Source organism: Echinops telfairi, unplaced genomic scaffold (genome assembly GCF_000313985.2).
Source record: "Echinops telfairi isolate 266 unplaced genomic scaffold, ASM31398v2 ScPeMD7_18;HRSCAF=68, whole genome shotgun sequence".
In the NCBI taxonomy this organism is placed as follows: Eukaryota; Metazoa; Chordata; class Mammalia; order Afrosoricida; family Tenrecidae; genus Echinops; species Echinops telfairi.
In genome coordinates, this window is record NW_022103915.1 from 24018687 (window position 1) to 24033214 (window position 14528).

Sequence of the window (14528 nt, forward strand, 5' to 3'; positions counted from 1 at the left end):
TAAGAGAGGAGCAGTTGTGACAATTCCAAATGGACTTGTGTTTCTGTTTTGCATTACCTATTTTCTAAACAATTATCCTTTGATGTGTCAGACTTTCTAAACTTCTAGTGTCTAGTGGATAACAGCATTATATAACTATTTTAATCCAAACACGGTACCTCCAATGTAGAGAATACCGTGGAAGTCGTTGACAAGAATTGCTTTGTTGCATGGAGACTGAAGGTATGAAAGAGATGCAGCAGTATCATCTGAAGAGCGAGATTCCTTCTGAAGGCGGTCAAGTTGTTTTCCTAACTGTGCATAGTCTTTGCTCCACCATCTCCCGACTTTCCTAATTTAGAAGACTTAGCGTTTCTCCAGGTCTCAGTGGAAAGGTCATTAGCTTATGTTATAAGGACGGGAGTTCCACTTTCTCCAACCAAATGGCACCTTCTTAGAGGGGTGCTACGGTGTGGTTGTAGAACAATATGTTACAGCCATTAAGTCAATGCTGACTCATAGCGACCGGTGCAGGACAGGGCAGAACTTCCCCCTGTCAGTGTCTGAGACTGTCACTACTTATGGGAGTAGAAAGCCTTGTCTTTCTCCCGTGGAGCAGCAGCTGGTTTCAAATAGCTGATACTGCAAATTGCAGCCAAACATGCACCCACCACACCACCAGGGCTCCCGTAAAAAACAAAACAAAACACCCCTCAGTATTCAGCCATCAATATTCAATTCACCATCCCTCTTCTCTGGAGCTTTCTATCAGCCTCCTCCCTAGTTTTGAGTCTCTAGCCTGGAGCTATTCCTCTTCAATTCAGCCTCCATAGTACCTTCAAAGGAACAATTTTAAAAGAACAATCGGATCGTGTCACTTGCCTGCTTGAAATCAGACAGTGGTTCCACGTTGTTCTTAGGGAAGATTTCGAATCCTTCACATCACTCTAAAGATCTGGGCTTACCACAAATCTTATTTTTTTGCTGTCACCTCCCTCTCCCATACTAAACTCCAGCCTTAACAAAGTGAATGCTATTTCTCAACAAGCCCAGACATTTCTCCTGCTTGGGACTTTTTATTTTAACCAGGTTTTAAATTGATCAGGCAGATCTCAATCTATGTGCCATTTGAGTTCCCACAGCTCCCTATAGCGTCTCCCATCACCACTCCCTTAGGAATGAATGTTCTCTATTGTCTGAGGAGTACCTAGCAGAGTGCTAAACACAGCAGGGCTCAACAATGATTTATTGAATAACACAATGGCAAGTTACTAGTGTCCAAGTGGAGACACTAAATAGGCAGCTGTATAAGAGCGATGAAGGACAGGGAGGAGAAGTAAGCAGTGATGCTGTTAAAAGGAGAAGGAAAATTAATTTAGGAGGAAGGTGATGTATTTATTTTAGATATTCTGAGTTTGAAGTGCCAGCTGGCCCACCAAAGTGGTGATGTTCAGAAAAAAGTTTATAATATAGACCTGAGTTGCAGGAATGAATATTTAGTTTGTGAATCAACTACCTTAGGTAAAAGTTCATCTAAAACAGAGGAAAGAACTAGGAGGCAAAAGACATTTCTAGAGGTATAAGTATAAGCATGTATATATGTATATAGATTAATATACAATGATAGGGATATAAGTCTATGTACATATATTTATGTTAAGTATCAAGGTGGCAGATGGACATTGGGCCTATATCCAAGTCCTCCCTCAACACAAGAACACTTTGCTCTAATAACCTGGCATTCTGTGATGCTCACCTTCCTGACACGATCGCTGAAGTAAAAATGGGTGCATAAGTAAATGTGGTGAAGAAAGCTGATGGTGGCCAGCTATCAAAATATATAGCATTTAGGGTGTTAAAGGCTTGAAGTTAAATAAATGGCCATCTAGCAGGGAAGCATCAAAGCCCAAATGGAAGAAGCACACCAGCTTGTGCGATCATGAGGTATCAATGCGATCAGGTGTCAGGCATCAGAAGACACAGAACAAACAATCATACTGGTTGGAGTGGAGATGCAAAGACCATATGTAGGCAATGGGGCATCCCCTCACAGAGGGACCACAAGTAAGAGACGAGCCAGCCAGGGTGCAGTGAAACTTACCACATTCCTATTGTTCTTTAATGCTTCCTACCTTCCCCCACTGCCACTATCATGATGGCAATTCTACCTTACACACCTGGCTAGACCGGAACATGTACACTGGTACAGGAGCTCTCAACACAGGGAATCCAGTTGATACATTCCTCAGGGACAGTAATGGTAGTAGTGATACCATGAGAGAAGAGGTAAGATGGCGGGGTTTGGGGGGAGAAAGGTGGAATCAATCATCAATGTAAAATACCACCTACCCCAAGGGGGATGATCAACAGAATTGTGGGTGAAGGGAGACCACGAATGGTGCAAGATATGAAAATAATGATAATTTCTAATTTATCAACGGGTCATGAGAGTGGTAGGGAGGGAAAAAGAGGAGCTGATACCAAGGGCTCAAGTAGAAAGAAAATGTTTTCAAAATGATGATGGCAATATATGTACAAACGTGCTTGCTACAATTGATGTATGGATTGTTAAAACAGCTGTAAGAGCCCCCAATAAAATGATTTAAAAAAATAAAAGATCATCCAATAGGAGTAGAGTATATAGGAATTAGGCCATTAACAAATAAAGGACTGGTACTTAAGGAATTTTTTAAAATAAGGTAAAATGACATAAAATGGGAAGCGAAGAAGGAGGCTGAGGGGAATACCCAGTGTAAGATGTTATGAAGATGGATGAGAAGGTAATCAGAAGGAGGCTAGAATTTAAAACTGTAAGGCAACATCAAAAACTGCAAAGAGATTCAGTTAGAGAGATTTCTCAACCTTGCACTATTGCACTATTGACAGTTTGGACTGGAAAATCTTTGCTATGGGGAGGAATGTCATGTGCATGGTGTCCTCGACTAAGTGAATGTCAGTGGTACCTCCTCCAGTGGTGACAACCAAAAGTATCTCCAGACATTGCAAAATGCTTGGAGGGTGGGGGGTGGGGTGCTGCAAAATCATGCTTGGTTGAAAAGCACTGAAATGACATAATAGAAACTCCATAAAATGGCCATGAAATGAGTAACTTTACCTAGAAACTGCCTAGGCTGCCCCTGGTTTTGTGGTGACTTGGTGTGTCTGAATGTACTAGATGGCCTCTCTGGAAGTTACATAATCTCTTGTCAACTTGAGCAAAAGGGTGGAGTCTTGCCTGTCATTCAGGTCACAACTTGACGACCTCCTTTGGAGGCCAGACCAAGTCTCTCTGCCTTCCCTTTCCTGCTGTTGAGACACTCAGAGAGCTGCATTCGGCAGACATCATTGCATGTGTTGTGTGAGTCTAAAGAGGGATTTATGGACTAGTATTAGGCATATAGGCTAATATCAGACTTATGGAGTTGATCTGGACTGGGTTGGATGTTTTCTCAATATGCCATTGCTCTTTTATATAAAGCTCTTTCTTATACACATATATGTGTCTCTGGATTTGTTTCTCTAGTCAACCTGGACTAACACAGCCTGACATGGGGAATTAAATGAAATAGAGACCTAATTTACTTCATGTATAGATGTCCTCTGTCAGCCCAACAGACAAATCCTTCTCTGCTTGCTGAGAGTAGATAGCAATTCACTTTTTGAAGGTTTAGGATTATTCCTAATTATTTCATTTATTTCCTTTCTCTTTATGAGCAAGGTTGGAAATCGTTGACCACTTCAATGACACATTTAAATGTTTGTATTAGTAGTGAAAGCTATACCAAAGGTTGGTTGCATTAGAATAGATATGTTGGAGATAAGTATATAAATCCGTCTGTAGAAGAAATTCCCAGCTAAGATTTTCATCTTAAGGAACATTAAAATGCAACAAGAATCATAAAATTCTCAAGACTAAATGAATTCAAATTTTCTTTAGGTTTAAAAAGTCATTTAGGAATTATGGAGTGGAAATGTAACAAAATCAAGTAAATATATTTTTATATTTCATACACACTAAGTTTACATTCCATTGACTTATAGCAAGTACAAACAACATAAAATAAAACATTTTTTATAGAGCACATGCCCCAATTATAAAATCACATGTTATAATTGCAAATGATCTTCAAAAGAATTACTTACATCCTGGAAATATTGGGCAGATTTGAAAATGCATGACTGGGAATAGTTTTCAGATGAGTCTCTGTAAGTTTCCTATTGAGAAAAACAGAAACAGTTACTCAATTAGAGTTTTAGCCACGAGACTTTCAGAACAGCTCACCTTAATTACAAAGAACGGTACAAAAACACAACAGTCCTTGAAACATAGATTTCATCCTACACAATCAGTTGATACAATAGTCTATGAAAACATACATTGTTTTTCTCAAGAAGATGAATATTCAATACCAAAAGTAAACTTTCAAATCTCTTTGAGTTAGTAAATAGCACACCTTCCCTAGTCTTTCTAATATCCATTGCATTTGTTAACTGAAGAGTAGCAGACTATAGTCCCACAAGACAGCATGACTGCAGGATTTTTATCATGCACTTGTCAATGAACATGTCTTAGAATTTCAGCATAATAGATGTTAAGCATAATTGAGAGGAAAGAAATACAGTCCTTTTGCCCAAAGAACTCTTCAATCATCACTTTGATCTCGGTATCCACTTGTTCATGGATAAGCAGCGAGGAATATTTTCAGGGTCTCACATCATGGACAGAGATGCAGCATCAAGTTTGTGGTCACTCTCAGTCTGTTGGTTATATTCTGCTGCTGAAATAATCCAGAAAAGCTGAGACTATTTTCCTCATCAACCAAGAGACAACTTCATGCATTCTTTCTATCTCAGTGATTGCTTGTGTGGTACCTCTTCCCTTGTCACTGTTGGGTAGAATTCTAGAAGATAAAAGGTCTGCATGCTGTCCTAAGTCGCTTTACCGATATAGTGATGTCCTACCATGCTGCCATCTTCCCCAGGAGTCTGATTTTACCATTTAAATACCTACAGTCACCTGTCTTCCATTTAAAATCTTTTTTGTGGATATTAGAGTAAAATTGAGCGTCTCTTGTCTACAGGATTAGTTCTCAACCACCTGTTTTCTTGATTTATATTCTTTCTTACTCATTCCAACCAAGAAAACCTGATGTGGCAGTTCTGTAAGGGGACTTCAAACACTGTGTGGAGAAGTGCCACTAACTTTTCGTTCCATTTTCCATGAACTTTTTGAAGCCCCCTTGTACTTCGTCACAGGCAGCTGCTGTGATGTGAAATTGACCAAGCAGTCCCTAACAGCAGCAACGGGTGCTTCCTTGGGTTATCATTTTCACAATGATTGAAATGAGTCTGGAGCTCGCCTAATTAATGCCTCCGTGGGGCGATCTGAGTGTTCGAAAGGATCTGTTAACTTTGAGGAGTGAGGACGAGAAGTGAACGACAAAGAGTAGCTTGCCAATTCTTGGCAAGCCCTGGTGTTTTGCTGTGAAATCCAATGTTGTCTCAATATGATTACAGAAACTTAGTTTCCATACATTGTCCCTGTCCTCCTTTCCATGTATATTTCCTTGGTCGGGTTAATTAAAAGTCCTGTCTGTCCAGATCCAGGATTCTGAAGTTTAAAAGCTATGAAGAGAGTAAGTTGTACTAATATCTCTGTAAAATTGGGTCATGCCAAAGGAAAACAAAGGGTAAGATAAACACCTGTTGGGTATTATCCACAAACAAGATATTCGATGCTGCCAGAGTCTCACCAAAGAAACCTCACCAGTGCACACAGGCCAATAAGGATTACGTCTCTCAGAGCAGCTGCCTAGTAGTACTAACAATATGATATGCACGATAAACTAGAGCAAAAAAGGAAGGAGGCAGCCTAAATTGCCAGCAATTCTAGCCTGAAATTAAAATGAATTATCTGTTTGCTGAGTGAAATGAGTTAGAATCATAGTAATTATAATACAGTTTGGGACAGAAGACGAATTTAAATAATTCTAAATGAATGAGCTAACGGAATGTCAAGCTTTTGTATAAACCAACCGACTTCAATCCTAATGTAGCGGCTCATCTACTTAGTCCTGGATATATCTAATAGTAATGCAAGCATAATCTAGGAAAAAATAAAACTTATTGTTGAATTTATTATTATTCTAAACATCATGATTACATTTGGTATAACTTATTTTGACTGTCTCTCTAACATCCACAAGATAGCTTAAACTTTACTCTCTTTCCTGTCATTTAAAATGTCATAGGCCTTACTATAACATTAATAATCAGCATTATGAAAACATTTAGAAAGATTTTCCTTCTAAGACTTCTATTGCTCTTTAAATGAGAACAAAACTAATCGGCAAGGATACGGGACCTTGCTAATGAAATATGGAAGATGCCATACTTATTCACAGTCTTTGCTCCATTTCCCCCTAGCACTCTAGGATGAGGGTGATGGAGAATGAAGTATCATATTATGTGATGTCTTGCTGACACCCAGCTGGCCCTTGGAGTCAATAACTGCTTAAGCAATAATGCTTATTGGAGATTTCTGGTTGGTTGTTTTGTAGTAATGCTGAGGTTCAGAGTGTTTGGGGTCCACCTGATTTCTTTTCTCTTCCTCTCATCTAATGGGAAGCAGCTGGATATTCCTTCTATTTTCCACATTTTCAAGAGTTTACTTGAGTTCTTTACAATGAAAGGAATTTGTGGTTTAATGAAAAGTCTCTTACGACATTGTAATTACTGCTTTAGAAGCAGATGATGTAAGAAAAGCAAGGGAATGAGATTATATGGCCCCACTGTTTTATTTCTGTTTCAGAATAATTTTAAAAATGTTGTGGTTAATAGACAAGGAAAACAGGTCAGTTCACCCATTTCTACATGTATAAATCAGAGAGACTGATTACATTTGAGTTTTCAGGTCTCTTGCTTTCTGATGGTTGGACCAGGGTGCAGCTTCCTTAGCCAGTTCCCTGCTTCAACTGACAAGGCTCACTTCCTGCAAGACATCCCTGAGGAGAAGCCACATGGGCCTACCCCGGTGCAGCCCTGGGTGCTGGAGCACCCATGTGGAGACCCCTGCCAGCGCTGAGATGCTTACACGTTCACTGACTCGGCTTTCCTCCTGCAGTCAGCATCATTGTGTCTGTTTTGTGATGCAGGAGGACTTTGTGGATTGGTGTTGGACATATGGGTTAATGGGTTAATGTTGGATTTGTGGGCTTGGGTAGCACTGGGTTGGGATGTTTTCTTGATGCGCACTTAACCTTTATATAAAGCTCTCTCTTATACATGAGTTTCTGTGGATGTGTTTCTTTAAAGTACTCAGACTAACACATTACTTCAAGGGTTCCCATCCATACCTTCTTTTTCTGGGTAGCAACTTTCCTACTCCTGAGGAATTGTGGAAAAGGAAATATACACACCTTAGTATAAGGTCTTCTGACAAAAATATATGAAAGACTTCACGGTGCTATACTACTAGCCTAAAATTAGCATCATAATAGTATTTTGCTTTATGTAGAAATACACTAGGAACTGAAAGAGACTCTACGCTTTGTGGCTCAGAATAAGAAAGCAATGATTATTCTCTCTAAAATATAACACAAACACACAAAATAAAATATATCTTACACAAATAGTACAAGTATTTATTATTAGTGATTAAGACACCACATAGCTCATCAGGAATAACGTGCACAGGTATAGATTCCTATCAGAGGTGGAGAACACATTTTAATATTTAACTTTGAGTTCAAAAGTTATTTTTTTTACCATGATTTCCTTGAACCAAGAATGATCAATGAAGATTTGACTTCATATAATTTTTTTTAACCTTACTGAGATTTATATGTTTCAGATGTCTGCATTTGGAAGATAAAAAGTAGAAATGGCATGGTTGCTTGTACAACATCTTGATTGACGTGGATATTGCAAATAACAATTAAAAAAAGACTCCATGTGACGTCCCGTCCTGTTTGGTCTCGCAGTAACAGTAGGAGAGGATAATCTGGTGGCGGCCAGTGAAAAGAGTAAACCATTTTCTTATTTTCCAAAAACAACCGTCGGAGCAATGTAATTTTCACACTCATATTTCACAATCATTGGCTCTTTGCAGTGTACTGTCCTCGTGTATTTCTAGTTTTCACTCATCAACATGTTTAACAAGGTTTTGAAAGCTATAGACATACAGTTTGCAAACGTGTATGGCCAAGTGTGGGCAGGTTTTAAATGCTCGAGGTTGCATGTTCCCACAACCACTTCTACTTGATAAACAGTTGTTAAGTATGAGCCTGTATGACTTGTCCTCAGCTGGGAAGCTTGGCTCATCTGATTTACCACAGCTATGCCTGTGGTCCAGAAATACCAAACTTCCCATGTGTGGGCTGCTATTCTGGCAATCAGGCTGAGGAATCATTTGTGATTCTGCTTCAAGTTTGTTTCCTTCATGTTGGTGCTATCTGCATTTTGAAGGGCCTCGTTTGTATTTGATACCTGGGCCAATGAATCAGTTCCCCCTTTCCTTACCCTCCTGGTATCACTACGCTTATTATTGGTCCTGAGGGGTTTATCTGTCCTGGATTTCCTGTGTTGTGAGCTCTTATCTGTACCCATGTACATGCTCTGGTGTAGCCATATTTGTAAGGTAGAGTTGGGGTCGTGATAGTGGGAGGGAGGAAGCATCGAAGAACTAGAGTAGTGTATGTTGGCCAACTAGCTTTTAAGTCTTCAGTGGTTACTCATAAAAGTAGGATGTTCTGACAATTAACCTTGGTACCTGTCTGCTGAGACTAAGGTCCTATGTGCTTAGGCCCAGCAACTCATTCCCTAAAGGAGTTTGGTTATGTCTACCACACTTTCATAGCTTGTACCCTGCATGCTTAACTACATTCATGGATATAGTTGTACCAAAGGTAAATGTGGTTGTTCGATGCCATAGACTTGGTTTCAAAACTGCCTGGTCTGTGCCTTTCTCACAATTGCTTTGCTTAAGCTCACTGTATAGTTATTGTGCCAATCCATCTTGTTCAGGGTTTTCTGCTTTTTCCCTGACCCTCCACTTCATCAAGCAAGAGGTCCATTTCTAGACTGGTCTTTCCTGAGAACGTCTACTAATGTTTAATAGTTCACCTATTTATAAGTGTTTGTATACAACTCTCCCCTATTTAAGTGAACTGTACTCTTTTTAATAGACTCTTTTTACCTTATATTAAATTATATTATATGACACTACACTACACTGTACTGTATTATATTATTTCCCCATGGCTCTTCAGCATAATAATATTACATTTAATGGATGTTTTTTAGCCAATTCTTTGTCACTTGTCCATATTCTTTTGCTAGGAGTAATGAGCCTGTACTTTAGATTTGTTTTGTTCGGGTTTGGAGTGAAAGAGCAGGAAATGATTTTACAGGAAATCCAAGGAGTAGGGCATTTGTTTGCAAATTTCATTCAACAAAATAATAGTCTTTTGGTTTCTATAGGTACTTCAGCATGTTCTACTGAGCCTGCATAAAGGATCCACAGAGATGTATCAGAGAAGTGATGAAGATGTCTGAAGTTTGAGCACTTTTGAAATGCTCTTTCAGCTTCTGAGAGAAAATAATTATAGCCCTTCCTTTTATCAGAGTAGATATTAGGAATGAAAATAAAACAGGCAAACGATCTCTTCTTTCTTATATATTTTTTCATATGCTTTGATAAAAACATAAATCTACCCCCTCCCTGGGGGACGGACAACAGAAAAATGGGTGAAGGGACACATTGGTCAGTGTAAGACATTAAAAAATATATATAAATTATCAAGGGTTCTCGTGGAAGGGAGGGGGAAAAATGAGGTTGGTGCTTTGTACAATCACGCACGCCCATCATTTGCACCCCTCAGGAACTCCCGGTATGGAACAGGTTAGGTATTTTACCGACTGGTCCTCCTCACCAGAGCCCTGATGGCAGAGTGCGCTGTGCTTTGTGCTGCTAATCGCTAAGTCAGAGATGGCAAAGCACTAGCCGCTCAGCAGGAGCTGGAGATTTATGATCTCAAATAACCCTAGGGGCAGGCCTTCTCATTCCTCTTCCAGGGTCCATATGAGCCAGAATCAACCTGTTGGCGATGGGTTTGGGTTTTTTGGTGGCTGAGAGAGAAAAGATTTTGTGTGTTTTCCAGCCTACGGCTTGTAGTAGAGCAAGGGAGCAAAGGAAGAGAAGCAGTAAAAAGGAAAAGTGAGGACAATTGGGGAGGGAGAGAGGCAAGTGAAATTAACCATATTCTCCTGCCTCTAGGGAATTATGATGGACTACAGGTCTCAGGAGCTCTGGTCGCAGAGTGGTTATGCATTAGGCTGCTGCCTGCAAGTCTGGCAGTCTAAAACCATCAGCCATGCCTCAAGAGAAAGATGGGTCTTTCTACTCCTGTAAGAAGTAACGGTCTTGGAAACCCACGGGGGCAGTGCTTACTCTGTCCTATAATAGTGTCGCTATGAGTTGGCATCTACTCAATGGCAATGAGTGTAAAGGTCTGGTGACTTCCTTGTTGAATAATTGAGTTATTAATTCTACCTTTGACTCAATAAGCATTGATGAATTGCATGAACAGCTCTACTATTTGGGGAAGACATTTGTAACTTGGAAACATCTTGGATCAATTCATTCCTTTTACTATTTTTCTGGCAACTTTTTGAAGCCACTTAGCACCCCTTTAAACATTTGAAGGGTACATTAGGGATCACGATAAAGATGTGTTAGGCCGGGTTATCTTCCTGCATTCTGCATGTGACTGCATGAGACTGAAGAGGTACTTACAGACAAGTATTGGACTTGTCAACTTGAGTTGAACTGGGCTAGGATGTGTTCTTAATTGCTCCTTGATATAAAGCTCTTTCTTACTCATATATGCGTGTCACTGGATTTGTTTCTCTCGTCAACCTGGCCTAATAGGATGAGGATTGCCTAATACATAGGATTGCCATGAGTTCGAATCAATTCAATGGCAGTGGTGTTTTGTTGTTGTTTTGTTAACTATGATTATGCTAATCAGTGGAAGTACATGTAACTTAACTTCGAATTTTAAAATAAATTGATGAAGAAGAAACCCACACTAACCTAGGTCCTTTTATATGTATTTTCTGTAAATAAAAAATTGTCTGAACCAATTGGTGGATATGAGTGTGACCCATCTGGTAAACTGTTCTCAGTTGAGCTACATGGTGATCAACAGATTTGACATTTTTCTAAAAAGGACAAAATAATACCAATATCTTGGGAGATAAATGAGCATATATCTTTTCTCAGGGACACATCATTCCTGCTAGTTGTCTGTTATTTTGTTTGTTCAGACTACCCAACATTGTCTGGAATGTCCAAGCCTTTATTCCATAAAAAGAATTCACCAGAGCTGCCTACAAATAATTTTGTATTGTGCAAATACTTAACCCTGTACTTTGGACGACAGTACAGGGTGGGGGTGCTGCTGACTATGTTGACTTAGCAAGAAGCCTCCATAAGCCTGTTTTGTCATGAAGAGCCGTCTCTGAATGTTTAAGAAATGATGCTCATTAGTCTGAGAAACTTAGTACCTACAATTACTGAAGCATGTTGATTGCAACAGAAAGGACAGTGGAGAGTGGCTCAAACAAACTCCATGAAATAAGGTCATGGCATTCCAATGTGAACCTTCAAGAGCCCTCTAAAAAAGAACAAAGCACTTTTACAAGAAACTCAATTGCCTGCTCTCTGAAGCCTATACAGAGTAGACTAATTTCTCCCGGCCCTCCACCCCCTACCCTTAGCTAATCTAAAAGACCACAGAAAGCCCATCTTTCACATGATTTCAAGAACAAAAAAATGGTACCCGGTACAGGGTCTCTTCCTTTTGTACTTCTGAGCCCGAGCCTTGCTCTTTGTTCCTATTGTAAAAGGTAACATTGGCAATAGTTAGACATCTTGAGGCCAGGGTGAGGTGCTCAAAGCTATCTATGTACTGTTCCGGATTGTCTGAGTAACTGCCCACGTCACTCTTAATCTGCTTGAGTTCAATTAGGGTGAAAGGCTTATGAATCCTCCAAGGACTTTGGAGGGGGGCTTTATAGGGTCTTTGGTACATTTGGAACAAAGGTCTTTACTGTTTCTCCAGAGGGAAAATGCTTGATCATAAGGGACCTCCGTCTATTCTCCCATCTTGCACACGTTAAGTTCTGGCTGTATTAGGGGAGAGAGGGAAAGTGTGCTAAGCTTTGGTCAGGATTCCCCATCACCTAGCATGTGCTGGGGCTAGAAGGAGTTGCAGAAGAACTCTAGTTTCTGTCTCGTTAGCATCTGTGGGTCAAACCTAGACCAGTAGACGGATGCAACACAAAGAGGTTGTCCTGAGGGACAGAATCCTGGTTGCCTATCTAGAAAGCACACAACCAAAAGGTTAGATCACCCTGCATCTCAGGTCGTAACCTTAGGGTCCAGTCCTCTGAGACCTGGGGCCACAGATGGATGCCTTCATCCATGGCAGGGTCAGGACCCAGCCTTAAGAGGCTGATTGGGTCCTGATTGTTCTCTAGACAGCAAACCAGACATTAAGGTACCACTGGCTAATGAGTAGCATTTCAGAACCTATGGAGGGGGTCACTGACCTAAGTGACCCACCACAAACCTCCAAAGGTAGTGGGGGACCTGTTTAATGGCTTAATCTGAATGCAGTCACTTTAATGAAATTGGAATCCTCACTGAGTATATTTTAACCCAGGGGGATTGTACCAAGGAGGTGACTAGCTCGGTGGATGGGCCCATCCTTTGTGCGGAGGCAGCAGGCAGGAGAGAGCTGTGCTTAAAAGCCTCTTGAGTGATCTTGGAAACAACAGGACTGGCAATTGTTCAGTGACCTTACTTTCAAATGTCTCTTGCCAAAGCTTTCCCAAAGGGAACAAAATCAAACTGACAGAAAACCAAAGGCCAAAAACTAAAACCAAACCAAAGCTGCTCATTGGTAAACTGGAGAAAATAGGTTTCGAGTAACCAGGGAGAACCCACCTCCACACCACCACAAACACATCTTTAGAGGAACCAGGGGACTATAAACAAGGAGGGCTCTACCGTGGGAACTGGGGGTGGGGGTTGGGGGGGTGGGACCAGCAGGAAAACCAAAAGGGGGCTGGGAAGACAGACCAGGCGGGACCAGAAGGGCTGGCTAGCCAGTAAGTCCCCACCCTGGTTGGAGCAAGAAATGCCATCTTGGTAAGGTCAGCAGAGCATCAAGTATTCAGCTATCCTGCAGAAAAAAATGATGGAAGGGGTGTGTGTGTGTGTGGGGGGGGGGGATTGAGGGGAGAAAGCAGGGGGAGTGGGGATCCCGCAGAGAGACCAACTGATTTAAACAACACTGCACTGAAATAGCACGGGGTGAGCAGCAGTTTGGGGTTTACCAGGGAGGCAGCATCCCGGAGTGAACTGTGCCCGAAAAGCAAGGGAAGGTGGAAGGGATTTCAGGAACAGAGTGCAGGGCCAGCGGGCATGAATCCCCTGGCCACACTACAGGAAAACAATGCATTAGAAGGTTTTGACCTGGAGGCAGGGATCCACAGGAGAGCAGGGAGGCAGACATGGAGGGGGAGTGGGTGAAGCGGTCCAGCAGTCACTTCTCAGAGCACGTTTTACCAATAACTATGCATGGCGCTGGGCAAACTGGGCTGCAGGGCAGCTTTCACTCTCGGCAGCTCAGGGGGTCAGGATTGGATCCTGTCGGGTGTGCAGATGAGTCCGAGATATGGTCCCATCTCTCACCCACCAAGGCTAGCAGTTTCAAACTGCCGGTCTCAAAGCTTAAGTCTGACACTTACACAGTTCCTGGGCCACCAGAGCTTCTCAGCTTCTCAAAGATGGTGAGGTGAAGTCCGAATCGAAAAGTGCACTAAAGAGTGAGGTAGAGGTCTATGCTCCTGGCTCCAGGAACAGGGAATTTGTCCTGAGCTGCTTAGCTCAAAGGTGGAGTCCACATTGTGTATCTGAGTCACAGTGCCAAATATGTTAGGTTCCTGGATTGGACTGAAAAAAATCATGTAGCAGAAGTACTTTTGTAATCCAAGTGAGTTTTTATGAAGAAAAGGGAAATTTTCAGGTATTAGAGTCTCAAAAAGTTACACCCTATTTCTGGAAAGCATGAAGGCCGTGAAGAAGCCATGCTGGGGTTCACAACTGTGCATGAAAAACCACATGGAAAGAACACCTGAGGAGCATGAAACCCATATTGTGAAACTGGGGAGTCCTTGGCAGCCAAGAGGGGGTGCAGGGCCCCAGAGGGCCCATGCTCTGCTGTGGAGAGACCACCACCCTCCCCCTGCAGCATGCACCTGAGCAAGAGCAGAGTAAAAATGAGACTGGAGGCCTGAGCCTCTGTATTTAACCCCCCTGGCTGGAGAGGTGTGGTTGAAGGTATTGGCTGATTTTTTAAAAATCATTTTTTTAGGGGCTCATACACCTCTTGTCACAATCCATCCATACACCAATTGTGTAAAGCACATTTGTATATTCATTGCCCTCATCATTCTCAAAACATTGCCTCTCCACTTAA

The 14528-nt window shown here is 41.4% G+C and overlaps 1 protein-coding gene across 1 annotated transcript in view; it reads right to left on the minus strand.

The window, feature by feature from the left end:
- Positions 1-14528, minus strand: part of TSHR (thyroid stimulating hormone receptor) — a 155319-nt gene that overhangs the window by 67661 nt on the left and 73130 nt on the right. Inside the window, exon 2 of the mRNA XM_004699058.2 lies at positions 4123-4194. Within this exon, the coding sequence (XP_004699115.1) occupies positions 4123-4194 (72 nt within the window). The remainder of the gene's footprint in view (positions 1-4122; positions 4195-14528) is intronic.